Source organism: Lampris incognitus, chromosome 9, assembly GCF_029633865.1.
Source record: "Lampris incognitus isolate fLamInc1 chromosome 9, fLamInc1.hap2, whole genome shotgun sequence".
NCBI lineage: Eukaryota > Metazoa > Chordata > Actinopteri > Lampriformes > Lampridae > Lampris > Lampris incognitus.
In genome coordinates, this window is record NC_079219.1 from 12,505,687 (window position 1) to 12,527,125 (window position 21,439).

The following is a 21,439-nucleotide window of genomic DNA, read 5'->3' on the forward strand; positions in this document are numbered from 1 at the left end:
TCCTCCCAATTTTTCAGCCTATTTTAACTTTATCGCTCAAACAGTTGCCTCTGGGGGATGAGTCTCGTTCCACCTTGTTAAAAAGAAGGGGAGGGGGAGTGAGAGAGAGAGAGGGGGGAGAGAGAGAGAGAGAGAGAGAGAGAGAGAGAGAGAGAGATAGCCCAGGAATGAGTGGTGACAAATAGCTCTCTGATGAGTGCTTTGAGAAGCCTCTGTTTGCCATTCTCACGGGCCATATGCGAGGGAGAAGGCCCACACGTTGAAAGGAGAAGGGAGAGGAGAGGGATGGAGAGGCGGGGGGTGGGGTGGGGTGGGGTGGGGGTGGGGGTGTAGGTGATGTGAGTTTGGGCACTTGAGCACTCGGTGCTCTAACTTGTGTCCCACAGCACTGTTTAACATGCCCCAAGCCGTCTCTCCTGGCAGTTAATTAGAATCCAATAAGGTTGCCGCCTGTTGGTCATTGTTCCTCCAGTGTGTTTACCCTTTCCAGAGGCTCCATTCGCTGCTTAATCTGCCGAGAAGCTGAATGTCAATAGGTCAGGCCCAGACTCCTGAGCCCTGAGAGAGAGAGAGAGAGAGAGAGAGGGAGAGGGAAGGACGGAGGGTAGAGGGATGGGGGAAAGAGGAGGAGGAGGGAGGATCAGGGGGACGGATGCAGGAGAGGGGTCATTTCTCTCTCCTCTCTGTGTTTTCTAACTCCCATTCGCCACCAGTTGTCCCCCCCCCCCCCCCGGCTTCTCTCCCGCTTCCCCTCTTCTCCTCTTTTCTTCTCACTTCTAATCCATCCTCTTGATTGTTCTAAGCTGCTTTCAGACAGCCCTTGGGAGGGGTGGGGGGATAGGGGATGGGGGCGGGTGGGTTATGGAGTCGGTTTTAATTAAGATTTAAAAGAAGACTCCCCCCCCCAAGAAAGGAGATTTAAGTGCGGGATGGGCCGAGCAAAGCGAGCGAGCGGCGATAGGACAGATTGTAGGGAGGGCTCGACAAAATATCCGAAATCGGTAAAACGAGGAAAATAAAAGGAAGATATTATCTGACACACATAGGCCCAAACACACCCAAACACGGACACAAACACCACACCACTGCGAGGTTTGGGGTAGCTAAGCCAAATGGGATTTTTTTCTTTTTTTTCATTTGTAATCAAGCAGCACAATCTATATAGATTGATCTCAACTTCCTGTGATTTATACCATATCCTGTGAGGGCGATATGGGATCAGCGCTACCCAGCAGGCGAGCTGAGGGAGTTATTTCCACACTCTGTCTAATGATTGATCATCTCACCAGATGGACTTAAGAGCCTGTAACGCTCCACTTGTTTATCAGAATCCCGAACCTGAGGGCTTCCAGTACATGTGACCTGAAAACAAAGCGAGCGAGACAGCGAGAGAACGAGAGAGCGAGACAGAGAGAGAGAGAGAGAGAGAGAGAGGGATGAAAAAAGCATGTAAAGCATGGCAGAGTTGGCGAGCGGGCGGTTCTGCAGGAGTTAAAACTGGGTTCTTGTTGCGTGCCCAGATAACTGTTGACAGATAGTGAATCCATTTGCCTGCCTAATGCGGTTTTTCCTTGGGTGGCAAGGTTACACTACCGGAGACCATGGGCGTCCTTGTTAAGACACGTAATTAACAGGCTTAGACAATGAGTGATTTCTCCGTAGGAGTCTGGCCATCAAAGATACGGGCGCTGCTGCCGTCCATCTTTCCCCTACTGCTACCCAGCCACAGTTGTTGTACTTCCCTAAACAAAATGTACGCCTTGTTTTTTTGGGGGGGGCCCTTGCGGTGCATTGTGGGAAAGGACACACGCATGTTATATTTGGCAAAACAGGGCCATATGACACATTTGGCGCCCAAAGAGCGCCCCTCCCCACCACCACCCCCGCAAAAAAAACCAAAAACACACACAATGAAGTGTTTAACTTCATCAAGCCATTGACGTTGGTGCAGCCGGCAAGGTGTTAAATGCCTGGCAAGGGTCAAGGGCCCGACCCACAGCATTCTCTGGCAGGCCACATCCCAGCACACAGCAACCATATGTCCAGGATTCTACGCTGATGAGCCAACCTACCCAGCAGGACAAAAACTTGTTCACACCCATTTGACTCTGAGGAAATCTGCAATTCCACGCTGGGATTGGAGCAGAATGCAGCACTAGCCCGGCCAGCAGCCTTTTAGGCACACATGGGGGGGTGGGGGGGTGGGGGCTGGGGGTGGACTAACACATTAGAAGATGCGGATCCACAAGACGAGGAAGGAAAAAAGGGGAGCGAGATAGACAACGACCTTTACGACGCATGGCCGGCGGATAAGCCTGAGCTGGCGCCGGGCTCACTGGCCCATCTCCTGCACCTCCAGTGCCCTTCTCCACCCCCTCGTAGCCCACCACCACCACCCCCCTCCCCCCCCGAGACGGTTCTCCCAGCGCACGCGACTCAGTCACTCGCAACTCCGTTAATAAGGCCAGCCGTAAACGCCAGGCTAGATATGCAGGGATGAAAGACACTCCTCTCATGTGGTAGCTTTGAGGATGCGTTGCTGTGAGTTGGGGCGGGGGGGGGGGGGGCGGGGCGGGGGGCGGGGGGTGGGGGTGGGTGGTTAGGAGAAATGGAGCTTTATAGATTAATGCTGTGCTTTAATGGGGCACAGTAAAGCCGTGCTGTTGTGAAATAATAGTGTCCCCCCCCCCCACCCTGTTTGTGTAGTAGCTCTGAGATGTTTGCCGTGTGCGAAAAAAGTTCCCCCCCAACCCCCCCCCCCCTCCCCCCTCGCTGGCCGAAGGTAAAGAGAGCGCCGTCGCCGTGAAATAAAGTCTTGCAGGGATCCTGGGGGAGGAATAGATCACCACGTATATTCTTTCACTGCAGCGATTAATATCGGGGGAAAAAAAGGTCAAACTTGACTTGGAATTGGTCCAGTATATCACAGTTAAAGTCAAGGCCCACATTTCATATATCAAGTCCCGCTGTGATGTCTCATCAGCCCGGTCACACTGGAGAGACTCGCGTCGCACACCATCAAAGATTGATGGGTTGTCCTACTTAAAGACAGGAGGTGGGGGTGGGGTGGGGTGGGGTGCGGGGTAGGGGGGGGGGAGCTTTGCATTTTCCGACTGACACAGGCGGGCGTTTGGGTGGAATGCGTCGACGGTGGGCGCGAGGTGGGTGCAGCCCGCGGCCGTCGCCCCCGTCATCGCCGCTATGGGGGCCCGGTTGTTGAGCGACGCCAGGGCGGTGGCGCAGCTAAAGGTCCGCACCCCCCCCCCCCTCCGAGATACCCGGGGAGAACTTGCAAATGCTGCATTTTGTAATCAGCACTTACGAGGCAGTGCCGGGCTGACTCAGGAAGTCAAAGACGAGGATTTAGTCTTCCATCTCCCCCCCCCCTCCCCTCCCGCCCCCTTACTTCCTCCTCCTCCTCCTCCTCCACCCCTCTAACGGAAGACAAAACAAACTGACAGAACAAACAGGCCGACTGCTCCGAATCCTTCTCCCTCCAACACACCACCCTCGACCGTCCCCTCCATCCACCGCTCGCTGCCATCCTCCCTTTCTTCTTGTTCAGAGTGCTTGCTTAATAATTAATTGATTAATTAGTTCGCTCATTAATCATTTATTCATTAATCACGGCCTGATTTTTCTAGGGGGAAGCGGCACAATCTGAAAAAAAAACCGCTGACTTCACATTTCACTCTAATTACGCTCCTTTGCTAATCAACGCTTAAGAAATGGAGTTTCAGGATCAGGAAATTAGTTTTTCCTCTTCCCTTCTTTTTCTCAACACGAAGCAGGATGTATGGAGGTCGGGCAGGTAACGTCCCCCCCCCCCAGTCCCCCAGTCCCTCTCTTGTTCTCTGGAAGTTCCTCGTCATCACTAATTTTAAAAGGGGGAGTTTCAAGCAAGTGGTAATCTCATGCCGAGAGTCAAGTTTTGATTTTTAATTAAAACCTCGCCTTTCTCTCCAGCTCCTGAAAAAGGGGGAGGGGGAGGGGGAGGGGAGGAAATAGTTCTGGTGGCCAGGTAACGCTCGCTATTAAAGGACTATTAGAAGGCTACAAGAGGAGACAAGTTTTGGGATGTAAAAAAGCAGACGCAATTGTTTTCCCCGGGATCCACGCCCCCCCCCCTTCCCGGGGAGAGGGGGGTACTTTATTTGGGGGCCTGGAATGATGCGCCACGGGTACAGAGGTGGGGAGATCAAAAACCACATGTGCTGGAAAGATGAATCCGCTAGGTAAAGTAAGGGGGGGGAAACAACATTGGGCCCCCGTTCATCAATCGGTCGTACATACGTAAATTTGTTCCACACGCCCGTGGATCTTTTAGCCCTGAGGTTTGTCTCGGGGAACCCGGGTAACCCCTGAAACGCAGACACCAATTAGCTTAACGCTGATGTCTTTGCAAGCCTGGGTGATTGCTCGTTGCAAGAGGTAGACGACACGTGCTAGGGGGAAGGGATTACAAATAACATCTGGCTTTGCTCTGCCTGTCAGACAATGTTGAGGGCTAAACAATCTCCCGGGGTGCGTAACAACACGTTTGTACGTACGAAGGGTTGATGAATGAGACTGAATGATACATGTTGAATTTTAAGCATCTTAGCCCCTTTGTGTATGTGCTGGCTGCTGAGTTCACAACAGCTCTGTTGCTCCTGGAGCCCAAGAGGGGCGATTATAAGCCATGGACGAGAAAATGTTACGTATCATTGGGGGCGGCACGGTGGCCCAGTGGTTAGCACTGTTGCCTCACAGCAAGAAGGTCCTGGGTTCAAACCCAAAGCCACTCCAGGTCCTTTCTGTGTGGAGTTTGCATGTTCTCCCCGTGTCTGCGTGGGTTTCCTCCTACCATCAGAAAGACATGCATGTTAGGGTTGATGCTCCTATCTGGGCCCTTGAGCAAGGCGATGGGAAGAAGAACTGGAGTTGGTCCCCGGTCCTGCCCACTGCTCCTATCCAACGGCTTAAGTGCAGAGAACACATTTCGATGTGACCTGAACAATGACAAAATAAACTGGCTTTCTTCATATTTAGGTGAGATTTGGTGAAATCAATGCAAGTGGGGCAGTGAGTCACTAGCAGTACGATTGATGCGTGGACATTACTCGGGTCCGCAACTCCCGTGCTCAAAGATCTGCCCGCTAGTTTAAGCAGCGGGCAAAGAAATAAACAGAAGCAAACCGGGACAGCTAATAAAAGCATTTAACGCCAGATTTAAACACACGAGCCATCCACAAAACACTACGTCTTTCACACATGTGCAACGCTCGATACGCCTCTCAGACCGCTCCGCGTCCCGGACCTGCCGCTTCTAGCTGAAGAACGACGGTGTGGTGCCCATCAGTTGCTTCAAAGGCAACAGGCGACAGTCGATATAGCCTGAGTGATGAAAACAAGTCAAGCCAACGGCCAAGAGGGGCTTCAAATTGGTGTCGCTGTATCTGGAACTACCCCTTTACCCTTTCCACTTCCGAAAAACCAACATATGAAGTAACGCTAATGAGGCTCTCGCCGAACCGGTGGGTTACGTTTTTAATTCAAACACGCACAAGACAAACAACTTCAACTTCAATGTGCCGCCGCCGCCGCCGACCGAGGCCGTCTCTCTCGTTCGTCTCACCAGGAACATACCGCAGCACAGGACAACGCCATAGACTGCCCCCCCCTCCTCTAATGAGATGCATGCATTTACAACATTACCACCCTCATTAAAAAATAATAAAAAATAAAAGAAGAAAAAAGTATGAATTATGAAATGCACTACTTCCTATCGCAAAGAGCCACGAGGGTCTCCACTGGGCTCAATTAGGAAGAGTAGGCCACAAATCCCCAGACTAAATTAATTGACACCCCAGGGCATTAGACCCAGAGTCCCGGTGCAGAGATTCCTTTGTTTTCATTTCCACTGTCTTTTAGAAAAAGCAAGGGGGGGGCGGAGGGGGGGCAATTTTAACATTATCTTTTCATTGTGATATGGATTTTTAATCTATTATTTATTTATTTGGTTTGTGTACTCATTTATGTCTGCAGCCGGGGAGCGATCGGCAGGGATAGAGGAAGCGACAGATTTATTCTTCTTTTTTCTTTTTCTTTTTTAAGTCCCTTACCCGCCTTTGAGCACTCTTCTCATCACATGTGGAGCACCAGCGCTGTTTTATCCAACATGTCAGTTGCTGTGCTCACTCTGAAGCAGGGCCTCTGCAAACAGCACAAGAGGCTAATGGTTTAAAAGTACGGTAAATTATACTGAAAGCCCTTCTAAACACTATTTAGAGAGGGAGGGAGACGGGAGGGGGGAAGGGGGGGAAGTGGGGGGGGGGGAGAGAGACAGACTGACAGAGAGAGAGAGAGAGAGAGAGAGAGAGAGAGAGAGGGGGAGAGAGGGAGGGAGAGGGAGAGAGAGAGTCAGTCAGTGGGAAAAGGAAAGGGGCAGGGACTTTGACACTGATTCAGCCAGCAGCCGTCTTGTGCTGAAAACACCAGGGGGTAAGCAGGGAACGAAATGACAAGACCGGCTCAATCAACATCTTGTCAAGACTGCTGGCTGATGTGTACAGACAATTTCATACCGTCCCCCCCCCCTCTCTCCCTCCCTCCCTCCCTCTCTTTTATATGGCTTTTTATTTCCTGTCCTCCTGCCAGCGAACCAGTGGGTCGCTATCTGTCTACATGGAGTAGGCAGCTCTGAGTGGGGGGGGGGGGGGGGGGGGGGGCTTTAAAACCAGCAGGATGACGCTCAGAGGTGTGTGCGCGTGATACACACGCGCGTGCGTGCGTTTCCGTGTGTCACAAGTGAGTGTTTCTATGGCACGTTGTCAGGCACTGCGGTACGAGGACCGCTCGAGCCTAGCGTACGCGCTCACGCACCAGCTATGTCACATCAGCACTCTTTGGCTGTCATGCTCTGCGCCCCCCCTCCCCCTCCTAACACCCCCCCCCCCCGGCCACCCCACCGAACCCCCTCCCCCTTCCTCTCTCCATCCGTACCTCTCTATCTGCTGCATCTGTCGTAGCAGGTGCCCAGGGAGAGAAGGAGAGCCGGCCGCTGCTTGCTCGTGCGGTCAGCCCCTCCGCCGTGCTGGCGTGTGAGCCGCCGCGGGAGCCGTGCCGGCGGAGGAAGGAGCCGTGCCGGCGGAGGGGGGAGCCGTGCCGGCGGAGGGGGGAGCCGTGCCGGCGGAGGAAGGAGCCGTGCCGGCGGAGGGGGGAGCCGTGCCGGCGGAGGGGGGAGCCGTGCCGGCGGAGGAAGGAGCCGTGCCGGCGGAGGGGGGAGCCCGTGCCGGCGGAGGGGGGAGCCGTGCCGGCGGAGGGGGGAGCCGTGCCGGCGGAGGGGGGAGCCCTCACAGCGAGCGCCCCGGAGACGGTCTGATTACAGCAGTCCATCACCTCCCCTCTCACACCCTCTCCCGCCGCGCAACTGGGAACTGACAGGAGCACCACTTCTCCCATTTCTACCTCCCCTCATTTGCTTCTCCTCTCTTTCCGGAGCCTACTTCCGTGCGGTTCCCCCCCCCCTCACCCCCTGCCCCCCGGTTTGTTTCTCAGCGTCGTGCTGACGAGCTGACACAAACTCCTGTGATTTCACACCAGCGGTGGAGAGTGAGAGAAAGGGGGGGGGGGCTGGAGATAGAGGAGTCATAGAGAAGGGGAGCTTGGAAGCTGGGCGACGGCAGGAAGAGCCCCGCAGAAGCAAATCAACAATTAGTGCCACCTTAGCCAACTCTGGAAGGGGTCTGCAAGGCATTGATTTCAGGGGGCACGGCTCACCGAGCGCAGAGGTATGAGTGATACACTGAGGAGTGGCAAGGGAGGGGGGGTCGTGGGTGAGTTTGGGGGCGGTGGCAGGAAGATGGTGGCTTTTAGAGGGAAGCAGGAGATAGACGAGAATATTCTGGGAGGAGGAGGAGGAGGAGGAGGAAGGGGGGGTGTTGGTCTCGGTGTGAGACACGATTTCTACAATGGGATAAAGGCTGAAAGGGGAGGATAGGAGGATTAAACTCCAGCAAAACAGCCCCTCAAAGGCTGTTAGCCTGCAATTCAGGCACCCAAAAAATGCAGAAAGAGAGAAGATATCATGGTGGTGGTGGTGGTGGTGTTGGGGGGGGGCCGGGTTCGGCTGAAACGCAAGTTGGGAGCGAAAGGGGCCGAGAGAGGCGAGGCCAGATGGAGGGGACGGGGAGAGGCCACCTACGAACCCAGCAGGTCCTAGAGTGAGGCAAACGCGCAGCTTCTCACACATTTACAGCAGGGATGCTGAGCCCCCTGATTGCCAGTGGGTCGGCGGGGGGTTTCTGTTATTAGCCCTCGTACCCTCAGAAGTGCTGTAGGAGTCATGTTAATGAGTTTATTTTGAGGCCAGCCAAATCCAACGCGAGATAGATGCAGGGTCCCCCCTTTGAAACGCACTCTGTTGCTCAGCTACCTCAGCACTATCGTCTCTGCACGCGCCGGCACGCGCGCACGCGCGCGCACACACACACACAGGAAGAGGAAGACAAAAGAGCCCGACTCAAAACAAAGGGATAACAATTCCATACAGAGAAAGGGAGCTTGCATTTTGCAGCCCGATTTAGAAGCCTTATCTAGACGAGGCACAATGGATGGCATTTGGGGAGAGGGGTTGTTTATTTCGAGCTTGACTCCTTCTCGCCAATTGCCTCGCTTTGTGTGGAGGCTATTTTGTCTGCTTTTCTTCTTCTCTTCCTCGTTTCTGTGCTGCGGTTGTGACCGTGGACAAGCTCGCCCCGGCGGGGCCCAAACCCCGCCTCCCTCCGCCGGCAGGGTTAAGACGCGCCCAGCGGACACCGGCTGCTATTTCTTAACATTGTGAATTATTACTGCGTGCTAGCAAATTGCCGAGGCAAGTTGAGAGCACTCGTGTTTACGGCTCCTACCGGACTGAGCGCGGTACTCCGGAGTAGCCCTGCGGTGGATGTGGACAGGGACACGGAATAAATGGTCTTAAAATAGGGACGGTCCCTTCTGCGAACACAGCTTGGATGGACCCTCTTAGAGGGAACAAACGCAGCCGGCTAAGTGTCGCGGTGCAGCCTCGGCAGAGTGGCCAGAGTGCCTGCATGCTTCATGCACTCCTCTGCTTTGACCGTCAGTATATTTATATATTTCCTGATGCTGGAAGTTTCGGCCTCGAACAATGGCTGAAGTGGGTTGAAGGTTGGGCGGTCTGGTTATGCCTGATTACTAAGACGCCATAATAGGTGATGACTGGGGCGACTTAGCGGCGTGTAAAGCGAGCCAAAGATTCATGGGGCAGTCAGGGGGTCATACGGAGTGCCATCATCATCTTTCAATTTTCAGTATTGTCTCCCCCCCCTCTCGCTCTATTTCTCTCTCTCTCTCACTCTCGCTCTGTCTTTCTCTCCCCCCCTCTCTTACACACATACACGCACACACACTCTGTCTGTCTCTCTCTCTTATACACACATACACACACTGTCTCTCTCTCTCGCCCCCTTTCTCTCTCTCTTACACACTCTCCATCTCTCTCCCCCTCTCCGTCTGTCTCTCTTGCACACAAACACACTGTCTCTCTTTCTCGCTCCCCCTTTCTCTCTTGCTCTCTTTCTTTGTCTCTCCCCCCTCTCTCTCACACACACACATACACACTCTCTCTGTCTCTGCCTCTCTCTGTCTCCCCCCCCCCCCATCTCTCCCAGACACACACTGACTCTAAGTCAGTCTAATTCCATCACAGCAGATGTCCAGCAGAGGATCACTGATGGCATCTGTCCGTCGACTCCAGATCCGCTCCTGAGCGTACCCGGCTCGGTCTGGAAGTTCGGACGGAGAAGCGAGTGTGAAGTTTGTGACGGAGCAGATGCAAGGCTCTTTAATGGGTCACGCTCCACTCGACCAGGCTGTTCTGCACCTTACTGACAAGAGGAAGCAAAGTCGCTGTGTGTCGAAGCAACTGCTAAATTTGGCCCCCGGCCCCCTGACAAGTTGCTTGGCCTATTAACAGTGCCCCACCCACCACACACACACACACACACACACACACACACACACACACACACACACACACACACACACACACACACACAGACTCAGGCGTACACAACAGGAACTCAAGCGTGTAAACAGACACAGACACACACAGGCAGACAGACACGAATTCATACACACACAAACAGACGTGCACACACCAGCCGCCCGTGCATCCAGTGGCATGAAATGATATTCCATTTTCAGAAATCCGGATTAAAACCTATCAGGCCAAATGTGTTTTGACCTTGTTACTGAGGGATGGAAAATTGCAGACGTGCACATACACGTGCACAGGGCGCAAAGGCACGCACACATCTTCACATGTGCACGTGCACAAACACACGCACACACGTGCACGGACTTCATGAAGTACAGCAGCCACTTCTTTAATTGCTTTATGCTTGGAGCACATGTAAACCACACGTATAAGCGCCATCTATACCTTAACCTGTTCACACACACACACACACACACACAAACAGACACACACATTCTATACCCCCCACCCCCACTGCAGAAATCTTGAAATGTCAATAGACCGCAGGGTCTCCAACCTTCCTTTTCCTGTGGGTTTTTAAAGGTAGCCAATAGACAAGCACCTTGCTCTGAGTGTACCGAAGAGTGGAAGTTGTGAGTTGTGTATGTGTGTGCGTGTGTGTGTGCGTGTATGCGTGTGTGTGTGTGTGTGTGTGTGTGTGCGTGTATGCGCGTGTGTGTGTGCCGCTGCAGCACAGTGGGAACAAGCGTCTTCACACCCACAGCTCCTACTTGTACTGACTGACTGCCTCTCCTCTTCCTCTCCTGCGCCGCTCTCGCTTTGTCTCGTTCCTTCCCTCCCTTCTTTTTCTCGCCTTCCCGTCAGAAATGTATTCATGTAATTAAGCTGCTAATACACCGTCTAAGAATTGTCTAATTCAGCAAGGAGGAATTAAAGGAATCTGGCATGAGTCATTAGCCAGTCGAGATGTTCTTCTGAGCGTCTCGGTGCGGGATCTGGAGAGCAGCGAATCACTCGTGTGGCGTGAAGACGCTCGCCACGGCGCACATCGGCACGCCACATTTACACGCCCGCACGCGTGTGCGCATGCGTACGTGCGCTGCTAATTGCCATATGTGAACACGTGAAATCGTATGTGGGTGACGGGGAGGAAAACAATCCCGCGCATGTAATCCATCTCAGGAATCGGCCAACGCGGTGAATTATTATCCATTGTTAACATTTAGAGACTCTGGGCAAGATGCTTAATTGCAATCAATGTTTGCACTGCAGCACGCACGAAGAGCGGCACAAGGACAGGCACGCGAAAACACCCGATGGCCCGTCAAAGCACAACGTCGGGCGCGGGCGGGCTGGCGGACTGTGAGCACGGCGTTTATTTGAGGGCACGGTGGGAAAATGCCAACCTCCGCTTATCGCCCGAGCAAGAAAATGCTCCACTTCTCATTGACGCTTTTAAATTGGTCTCTTGTGATGTGTAGCGCGAGACACACACACACACACACACACACACACACACACACACACACACGTGTGCAGCCATTGTCGTAGGGCTTTTCTAACACTGGCAAAATGGGGTGAAAGACAAAAGCTACTGGCAAGCTAATGTTTCTGGCAGTTTTGCCCGCTCGCAAGTCTATGAAGCTTGCATCTATAACTCCCTATAAGCATTTCTGGCAGTTTTGCCCGCTCATGCCTATGACGCTTGCATCTATAACGCCTTATAAGCATCTATAACTCCCTATAAGCATTTCTGGCAGTTTTGCCCGCTCATGCCTATGACGCTTGCATCTATAACGCATTATAAGCACCTATAACTCCCTATAAGCATCTATAACGCCCTATAAGGATCTATTGCATCTATAACGCCCATACTTTCCTATAATGTGTATTACAATGACTAACGGCTATATGGCGGAAGACTGTGAAATATCACTGAAGTGTCATTATGCATCTCTACAAAACTTCAGCAAAACAAGTTTGCTATGACGCATTATGACATTTGACAGATAAACAGGCTAATGATGACATATCTATAATGCATAAATCATTTTTTAAATTGACAATGTATCATAAAGGTGGTTATGAGGTGTCGCGAGGGCGTATACATGGTTATAATGAATCTTACAATGACTTATAGCTACACTTATAGGGCGTTATAGATGCAAGCTTCATAGAAAGTGTTACCAACAGTTTTTTTTTTGTTTTTTGGTAACACAGATGGAGACTGTAAGAATAGGCACACGTGGGAAACGGGGGTGGTGCGCTTCAGGGCAGTCGAGGCTCAACGGTCGAGCCGTGGAGGACTCACGTTCCTGATGAGTTCACTGTCTGGTGGTTTTGATTGTACCGATGGGGTTTTACAGAGGCAGGAGGGTGCTTCGGGTGGCGGGGCACACTCAGAGTACCCACCCACCCACCACCCATCTCAGATGAAGTGGATAATTGAGTGGGGAACAAAACACTGCCAACAAGCTCTTGAAGCCCCCTTTCAAAAAAAAAACTAGACAGAATGGAGTGAGAACGAAGGGGGGAAAGAGAGAGGGGAGAGAGGGAGCGAGAGAGAGAAAATCCCAGCAACCCTCTGGGGGGGAAAAGCTGCTATTGAAAAGCTATTAAACTTGCATTTAGCAGGATTGATTGGAAATGAAGAGGCCTATTAAAAGAGTGGGACAAGGGGACAATAGCCCGTCTCTGGCCGCCGTATGTTGCCCTCCTTTCAGCAGCTTTCTTCCTCCCCCCCCGGGGGGTGGATGGGGGGGGCAACCCTGTCTGTTTAAGCACCCCCACCAAGAGAAGCATTTCATGGGAGGGGAGGGGGATGGGGGGGCTTAGCACTGACTGAATAGAGCCCTCTTTATCTTCCCCTTTCCCCCACTCCCTTTCTCTTCAGTTCTCTACTGAGCCACAAAGAAGAGGGGTGAGAGAGAGACTGAGGGAAGGTTCTTTCTTTTTAAACACCGCCCCGCCCCCCGCTCCCCCCCCCCCCCACAATCCTAACTAGCTCACCAACCAACCAAGTACCTCTCTCTCCCCCTTCCTATCTCCCCCAAACGGATTAGTTACTTCTGGAGCTTTGCTTTGCCATCTTCCTCTGCCAATAGGGTTTGTAATACTCCATCTTCAGCATCGTGGCACAAACAGTTGGAACCGTGTGCGTGTGTGTGTGCGTGATTGTGTGTGTGTGTGTGTGTGTGTGTGTGTGTGTGTGTGTGTGTGTGTGTGTGTGTGTGTGTGTGTGTGTGTGTGTGTGTGTATGAAGACGGACCAGCCAATCCAGGAAGCGTACCGTACTTAAACACAGCGGCGGATCGGCAGCAGGTGTCTCCACTGACTTCCAGCGGGCTCAAGCGGACGGGTCCCCCGGGAACTTTAATGGAGTTTTGATTGTTTAACATCCACTTTTCCCCCCAAAAAGAAGGAAAAAAAGAAAAGCGCACCGAAAGAACGGCACATTTCCCTCCCGAGGAGTGTGCTTGCTCTGTGTCAAGCGGGCATGTAACCATATGGGTCCCGGGGAAAGAGGTAAATAAGTCATGAGGCGGCTCACATTTCCTCTGCTGGGGAAGAAATAGCCATTTCCAAACATGTCAGTCTCCTCCATCCCCGCAGCAACTGACATGAAAACAAGCGCGCGTGCAGGCGGTTCACGGGGAGGGTGCAGCCCCCCCCCGAATTACTTCCATTACCTCTTTTCCGAACCGCTTACCATTCGCCCTGCCGATCTGTGCTGGCGCTGCAGCGCCGCCCTGCTGGAGGAGCCGCCGCCCTGCAGCGGCTGTATCCGCACACCCCAGCAGCATTACTGACTGTTTGGTGCGTTTCATTGTGTTTTGTGGACACCAGTACAGACAACACGAGCTCCCTGCTAGCGGATGGTCATGTGATGGTTTTCTCTCCCCCCCCCCCCATCTTTTCGTTCAACAGCCACCCAGGCAGCCTACTTCTCCCAGCAGCCCCAGGACCAGGTGGTGGTGTCGGGGCAGTCGGTGACGCTGCCCTGTGTCATCGTGGGCTACCGGGGATGGTGCAGTGGACCAAAGACGGCCTGGCCCTGGGCGGCGAGAGAGACCTGCCAGGTATCGTCCAGTTTACTCCTCCCCCCCCCCCGTCTCTCTTCCGCCTCACTCTTGTCTGTTTTTGTCCAAGTGTCTTTCATTGTTTTCTTTTTTCACCTCCCCCGTCTCTCTCTCCCCCCCCCATTCTCTCTCTACCTCCCTTTCTCTCTCTCCCCATTCTCTCTCTACCTCCCTTTCTCTCTCTCCCCATTCTCCCCCCCCCCCCGTTCTCTCTCGCTCTCCCCCCTCTCTCTCTCTCTCTCCCCCATTCTCTCTCTCTCTCTCTCTCCCCCATTCTCTCTCTCTCTCTCTCTCTCCCCATTCTCTCTCCCCATCCCCCCCCCATTCTGTCTCTACCTCCCTTTCTCTCGCTCTCCCCCATTCTCTCTCTACCTCCCTTTCTCTCTCTCTCTCCCCCATTCTCTCTCTCTCTCCCCATTCTCTCTCTCTCCCCATTCTCTCTCTACCTCCCTTTCTCTCTCTCTCCCCCCATCCCCCCCCCCCATTCTGTCTCTACCTCCCTTCCTCCCTGGCTCCCGTGCTCGTGGTCTGCACTGCTTGGTGCGGCTGGTTGTTGCTCCTGCTCTCTCCCTGTCTGTCTTGCCCTGATCAATGCCAGGTCTCATTAGAAAACACGGCTTTGTCTGTCAGCCGGTGAAGTTTAACACAAATGAATGGCGAGGGAACAAATATACTGCAGACAGGCCGGCCGCTGCTGCGGACACGTGGGGCTTTAATTTGTTGTTTAGCATTTTGAGGGCTTTGCGGAAAGGTGGATAATCAATTGGCTTTTGTCACACATTGACATTTAAATGTGTGGCGGAGTGGTGAGAAGGTGGCGCGGCTCCCTCCCGACCTCCGCCGCCCCGTCTTTATTGTTTCTGTGGGTAAAGGACAGCCTCCTCGCGGCGCAGCCCTCACGTGTCGCACGCCCCGCCACATGTCGTTCTGCTAGCGCAACTGTTCAACGGCTGGCCTGGGGGAGGCGCCGCAGCCTTCGTTCCCCAGACACCGTCCGGATGTGGGCCACTTCAGGCAACGATGCGGCACTGATGGCCTTCTTCTGGCCCTGACAACATCCATCTTGTCAGGGCCAGAAGTTGCCCACATGTTGCCCACATGTATCATAGCAAACATGGCCCAAATATGCCACATCAAATGTGGGCCTTTTTTGGCAAAGATGCGGTGTTGTGGGCAACATGTGATCTGGATGTGACCCTGAAGTGGCCCCGTGTGGTGAATGGTGAATATGGCCCAAATATAACAAAACAAATGTGGGCCACCTTTGGCAAACATGTGGCACATGCGGCATTGCTCTGGCTTGGTTCTGCCCCATATCTGGCAAGAAGGAGCGGACCGCCCAAGTGCCATCATTCCACCCAGTATCTGGGCCGGGTGTGGGCCGGGTCCGGGGCCACAGCAATTTCGCTACCTGGGTTGTGTGCCGACGAGCCGTGCCGCGGTTCTCCCGCCTTTGTTCACGGCACAAGTCTGTTCGTCCTCTAGTCTTTTCCTCATGTGTGTGCTGCTGGTTTGTCTCCCTCTGACTCTATTCTCTGCTCTGGCTTTGTGCAGGCTGGACGCGCTACTCCTTAATGGGCGACCCGCTATCAGGCGAGCACAGCTTGCTGATCGATTCGGCAGAGTTGGCAGATGACGCGGTGTACGAGTGTCAGGCTACACAGGCGGCGCTGCGCTCCCACCGTGCCAAGCTCACTGTGCTAGGTAAGATACGCAGCTCACCCGTGATCCTCGCAGCGGGTCCCATGCCAGGGCCCGCGGGCTGGCAGTGCCGGGGAACAATCAGGGGAGTGTCTTCATCACGACACACGCGCGCACACACGCGCGCCCTTAGACACAAACAAGTGCACACAGAACACACACAGAACACAAGCTTGTGCGCACAACAGTACACACTCACAGTGTACGCACATTTGCACACAAACACATTTACATTCTGCAGTACATTTGCACACACACACACACACACACACACACACACACACACACACACACACACACACACACACACACACACACACACACACACACACACACCAGAATGCTCGGTTTTAGTTTGTCCCTCGGGGTCTTCTCTGTTTACAGAATATGCCAACACCGTTCAAAATGCACCCTTTAAAATAATGCGCTTGCAGGCTTTAAGTCATAACCCGAAAATATGTTTCAAACTATGCAAAACTAAGTTCAGAAAAGTGCTTTGGGAAAAAAAAAGAAGAAGAGGAAAGAAAACAGTCGCGGTCTCCTCCGAGTGGTGGAGACATCTGGACCAGCGTGATTGCTGCAGTCACAAATGACTCGCATAGCCACTTAACAGTCAGGGCCTGCACAGTTAGCGCAGCTTCCACAGGGAGCCGGGGAGCGCGTCAGCCACCCAGGCTGCTCCGACGCCAACCTGATGTGACGGAGCCACATAGTCGCCTGGGCAATTAGAACCGCAGGGAGTCGAGGCCAAAGGGGCAGTAAAGGGTAAGGAGGAGCGATTCTTGTGGGAATCGGAGCTAGCAAAGCGCTGCTGGCCCCTGGTGGCCTGCAGTGGAACATCACCGTCGTCTTTGGCCCCATCACCAGCCGACACACCGCATTCCCCCGTTGACAATAAGAGAGAGGGGAGGAAGAAGAGAGGGGAGGAAGAAGAGAGGGGAGGAAGGAAACGGTGGGGAGAATAACACGGGCTCCTGCTGTTGCATCTTCCACTGTAATGCTGCGCCCCCTGCAGCCTGCTGTCCATGTGTCTGCATGTTAACCAGGTTAGACGCCAATTAGGACTTTATCCTCGTAAGGATGTAAAGGGTTAACAAAGGGTTGCGAGGTGGTTGGAAGTCAGGTGAGGTATTTAGGAATTTGTTTCTTTTTTTTATTTACACCTGCCCCCCCCGGCCCCAGTTTTCTCCCCAATTGCACTTGACCAATTACCCCCACTCTCCGAGCCGTCCCGGTCTACCACATGTCTCCTCCGATACATGTGGAGTCGCCAGCCGCTTCTTTTCACCTGACAGTGAGGAGTTTCGCCAGGGGGACGTAACGCGTGGGAGGATCACGCTATTCCCCCACAGCCCTCCCCCCGAACAGGCGCCCCGACCGACCAGAGGAGGCGCTAGTGCAGCGACCAGGACACATACCCACATCCGGCCTCCCACCCGCAGACACGGCCAATTGTGTCTGTAGGGAGGCCCGACCAAGTTGGAGGTAACACGGGGATTCGAACGGGCGATCCCCGTGCTGGTAGGCAACGGAATAGACCGCCACGCCACCAGACGCCCGGTAGGAATTTGTTTCTAATTGGACAGATTCAGGAAGTTCACATCCGCACATGTCCCCGCCTCTCCATCTGCAGGGGTCTCTTTCAAAGAGCAGTGTTGTCAGTGGAGATTACACACCGTATGTGGAGAATCTGGGGGGGCAGCCAGGACGCGAACCCGGGTCGCCCGCGACTACGTTAAACCAGTCTACTAAAGGGTCCGACCCTGTCGTACAACAAACGGACAGTAAATGCCTTCTTTGGAGGGGAACACTAGGGATGCTTACCCACAACGGTCTCATAAATAAAAGCAGGGCCGTAAACTTGGGGCTCGCGTGTGTCCACAGACACTAAAGCTCGAGGTCTTTAAGGGCTTGTTCACTGGCAAGGACCAAACCATCAACAAGACGCGTTTAAATGACTTACTAAAGAAACATGGCTGATGTGCATGGTTCCTCCGCTTGCCAACTGCGCGGCGGGGAAGCGTCGTACGGAGTCTGCCTCGGCATCCATGAAACGATGGACCCCCCTCAAGACCCTACGGAGGGGAGGAAGGAGAGGTGGGTGGAGACACGGAGAAATGGTGGAGGGCAGAGAATTCAACAGCGGAAGAGAAGGAGAGGGTTAAGGCGGGGGTATTTATAGGAATGCCGGAAGTGGCGTGGTTGAGGCGTGGTCCTGCTCCTGAAACTTGGCTGGATAAGCCTCCATTAAAAGGCAAAGGTGAAGGTTTTGTGTGAGTGTGTGTGTGTGTGTGTGGGGGGGGAGTTGTTTGAAGGATTTGCAACTGTCTTGTCTCACTCTGTGTGTGTGTGTGTGTGTGTGCGTGTGCGCGCAAATCAACGTGGCCGGATGAGACCAAAGCAATCCTGCACAGTCAAAGGAGTCAACGGCGGGAGTGCAGTCAGGGGAATCGGCATGGAAATTAAAATCACCTAGCACTCGGATTCCATTAGTGTCCACGCCGTGGCAGCGGAAGGACCTCTGACAATTCAGATACACACAGAGAAATTGGTTCGGCGGAGGAGTGAGAAAGGCCAGCACACGGCCCGTGTTTACGCCTCGCCTTATTGGCTGGGGAGACGGACGCCTTCATCAGACGCGGCACGCTCGGCTTGCCAGCGGCGCGTGCGAAACCATGCAAATAAATGAACAAATAAGCAATTCGGATGAAACATCACCGTGCAACACTAAAAGTAAATAGAGTAATAATGTTAAAGTCCCCAGAAAGAAAATAAAAAGGTTGAGTCCTTGATTTCTTTCTTCTTCTTTTTTTTTTTTTATCCAAAGAACAATTGCTCTCGGTCCCCTTCCCCGGTCGCGAACCACACTTTGTTGAACAAACAAACGATGATGAAGAAGATATCATTGTCCCTCCTTTACTGTGATGGATTGATGTCGGGCGACGAGTAATGGCAAATTCAATATCATTCTGACTTGTTTGGAGACCTTGCAGTGGCCTGGAGACACAGGGTTTTTCTTTTGACGCATCAGTGTGTTTGTTTTGCTCCACAGTTCCTCCCTCGGACCCTGTGGTGGAGGGGGGCCCCGTTGTCCGGCTTAAAGCCCACGCACCTCACAATCTCACCTGCAGGGCCTTGGGAGCCAAGCCTGCAGCCGAGATCACCTGGTACAGAGATGGAGAGGTCATGGAGAACGCCATTTACGCCAAGGTACCGCGAGGGCGGCTGTATATGTCGAACACATTCAATCAGCCACTGACACCAACACCCGTTATTACCCAGCATAAACAGCAGAGCAGAATATAACACCGCACTAAGCTATTCAAAACACAGCCTCCCCCCGCCCCCCCTCTCTCTCTCCCCCCCTCTTTGCATATACTCTTTTCTTCCCTCCTTCTTTCACCACCCTTCTCTCCTAGGACTCTCTCTTTCTCTCTCTCTGCAGTCCCCCTCCCATTCTCACTCATGCCTGAACCCCTCTCCCCTCTGCCTCCCTCCCCCCACTACCCCCCCACCCCCACCCCACCCTCCGCGCTATCTAATGCAGCGACACTACAGCATAACTGGAGCATGCCAAAGCTCAGACAGGCATGAGCGTTTCATACAGTAGAGTTTCTGAAGAGGAGAAATCACCCCCAACAATGCAGAAACACAATGGGGATGCGCCAGAGCGTGAACCAGCCACGGCCGGGAAAGTGTCACATTTGTCATGCTCTCTGACCACGCTAAATGACGCTAAACGCCACATTTAAGGAGGCGAGAGCCTGCAGTGGGGAAAGGGAGGGAGGAGGATAGGCAGGAGGAGGTTTGGAGAGGATAGTGGGGTAGGAAGGAATACAGCGACGGAGGTGGAATACTGCTGTGTGTGTGAGAGAGAGCGAGAGAGCGAGAGAGAGAGAGAGAGAGAGAGAGAGAGAGAGAGAGAGAGAGATGCTTTCAAAGTTCCACAATAAGGAGGGGAGGAGGAGGAGGGGAGGAGGATTCTTGGTTGGAGTGCAGGGTGGTGACAGGGAGTGATGTGATTTGATATAGCATAAAAATGCTTTTTGTGTGTCTGGCTGAGGAAGTGGAAGGCCTGCTCCATTGATTCGGCTGTCCAGGGAATGGGCTCTGCTCGCCTTCGCTCTTTTCGAAAGATGTGCACACCTCCCTCTAACTGTCACCGCCCAGATATACAGACACAGCCACCTTTGCCATCATCAAACACTTTCCTTTTAGTTGTGTGTGTGTGTGTGTGTGTGTGTGTGTGTGTGTGTGTGTGTGTGTGTGTGTGTGTGTGTGTGTGTGTCAGTGAGAGAGAGAGAAACAGATAGAGAGGGCGAGACAAAGGGGGGGGGGGGAGGAGAGAGAGAAAGCAGCCATATCTTCAGAATCTGCACCTTTCCTCACTTAAGGGTATTGATTTCTGTGAGCAGTAAATAGATTTAAAAGATGATGACAAACAAGGACTGCTGACAGGGGGCACTCTTAGAAATGTGGGAACAGCACAATATCCCCCCCCCACCACCACATCATAAAGTATATGATTTAACATCCATGCCAACGAGCATGACGGCAATTTCGATGCCTCGCACATGGCAAAAGAAGGCCGGCGATGTGATAGAGATACCTAAATGGGCTTCTCATAAGCAATTTTGGATAACATGGCACACAATGTGTCACGCTGAGCCGACATTCGTTTCTAATTGACCTTTGTTTCTCCCCGTGGGATTCCTGTCAACAAACAACATCTGATCCCGGGGGTGTTCCAGGTTGCACCTCCCTTCGGCATGCTAACAGGTATTCTCTTGTTGTTGTCCATCCCTGCAGTCGCCGATGGAGGATGGGAAGAGGGAGTCAGCTGTCAGTATGCTTCCCATTGTACCTGAGGATAAGGACTCTGGACGCACCTACACCTGCAGGGTCCTTAACCCAGCCGCCCCTGCTGGACGACAGACATCCATCACCATCAATGTCCAGCGTGAGTATCCGGAGATACGCTAAGAGTGCCAAAAATATCACAATACACAGGACAGCAAGTAATGTAATACACCACACCATCTATGCTACAGACCTCAAGGCACATTTTCTTTTATGGGTGATGAAATATTGACTTACCAAGGAATAGATACCACAGGTATTTGTAAGTCTGCTCTGCTATGAAAAAGTAAATGGAACTGATTATAGCACCAGGGAGGTAGGCCGGCAAACCACTTGAATATGAAATCCAATGCGGAAGGCAGCATCATTTCAGAGATTTAGCATAATAAATAAGATCTCCCCAGAACCTCTCAGAGGTCAATGAAAGCATAGTCTTCTCTTGCGGCCTATGCAAACCCTTGTTCATCCCTGTTTACCACAATCCTACACTGTAATTACTAGATTCGTCTCACTTACGCATTAATGTTCCGTCCTCCAGACCCTCCTTCGGTGACTTTGTCAGTCCAGCCTCAGACTGTGACCGAGGGGGCCAAGGTCCTATTTATCTGCTCTGCTTCTGCAAATCCTGAGATCACTGGATACAGGTAGGCACTAGTATATCTATCTTTTATGTCTATTGTTCTTAGCCCTTCACTCAGACAGCCCTTAACCACTGTTGAGGAAGAATTAGCCTTGTTCAAACAGCATTCGTACGGCGTTTGGTCAGCCGGAGTAGGGTGCACCAACAAAGTGTAAAATT

At 52.9% G+C, this 21,439-nt stretch overlaps 1 protein-coding gene across 1 annotated transcript in view; it reads left to right on the forward strand.

The window, feature by feature from the left end:
* Positions 1–21,439, forward strand: part of kirrel3l (kirre like nephrin family adhesion molecule 3, like) — a 51,306-nt gene that overhangs the window by 13,682 nt on the left and 16,185 nt on the right. Inside the window, exons 2-6 of the mRNA XM_056285905.1 lie at positions 13,928–14,079; positions 15,634–15,783; positions 18,833–18,990; positions 20,590–20,740; positions 21,179–21,284. Of these exons, the coding sequence (XP_056141880.1) occupies positions 14,025–14,079; positions 15,634–15,783; positions 18,833–18,990; positions 20,590–20,740; positions 21,179–21,284 (620 nt within the window). The 5' untranslated portion in view covers positions 13,928–14,024. The remainder of the gene's footprint in view (positions 1–13,927; positions 14,080–15,633; positions 15,784–18,832; positions 18,991–20,589; positions 20,741–21,178; positions 21,285–21,439) is intronic.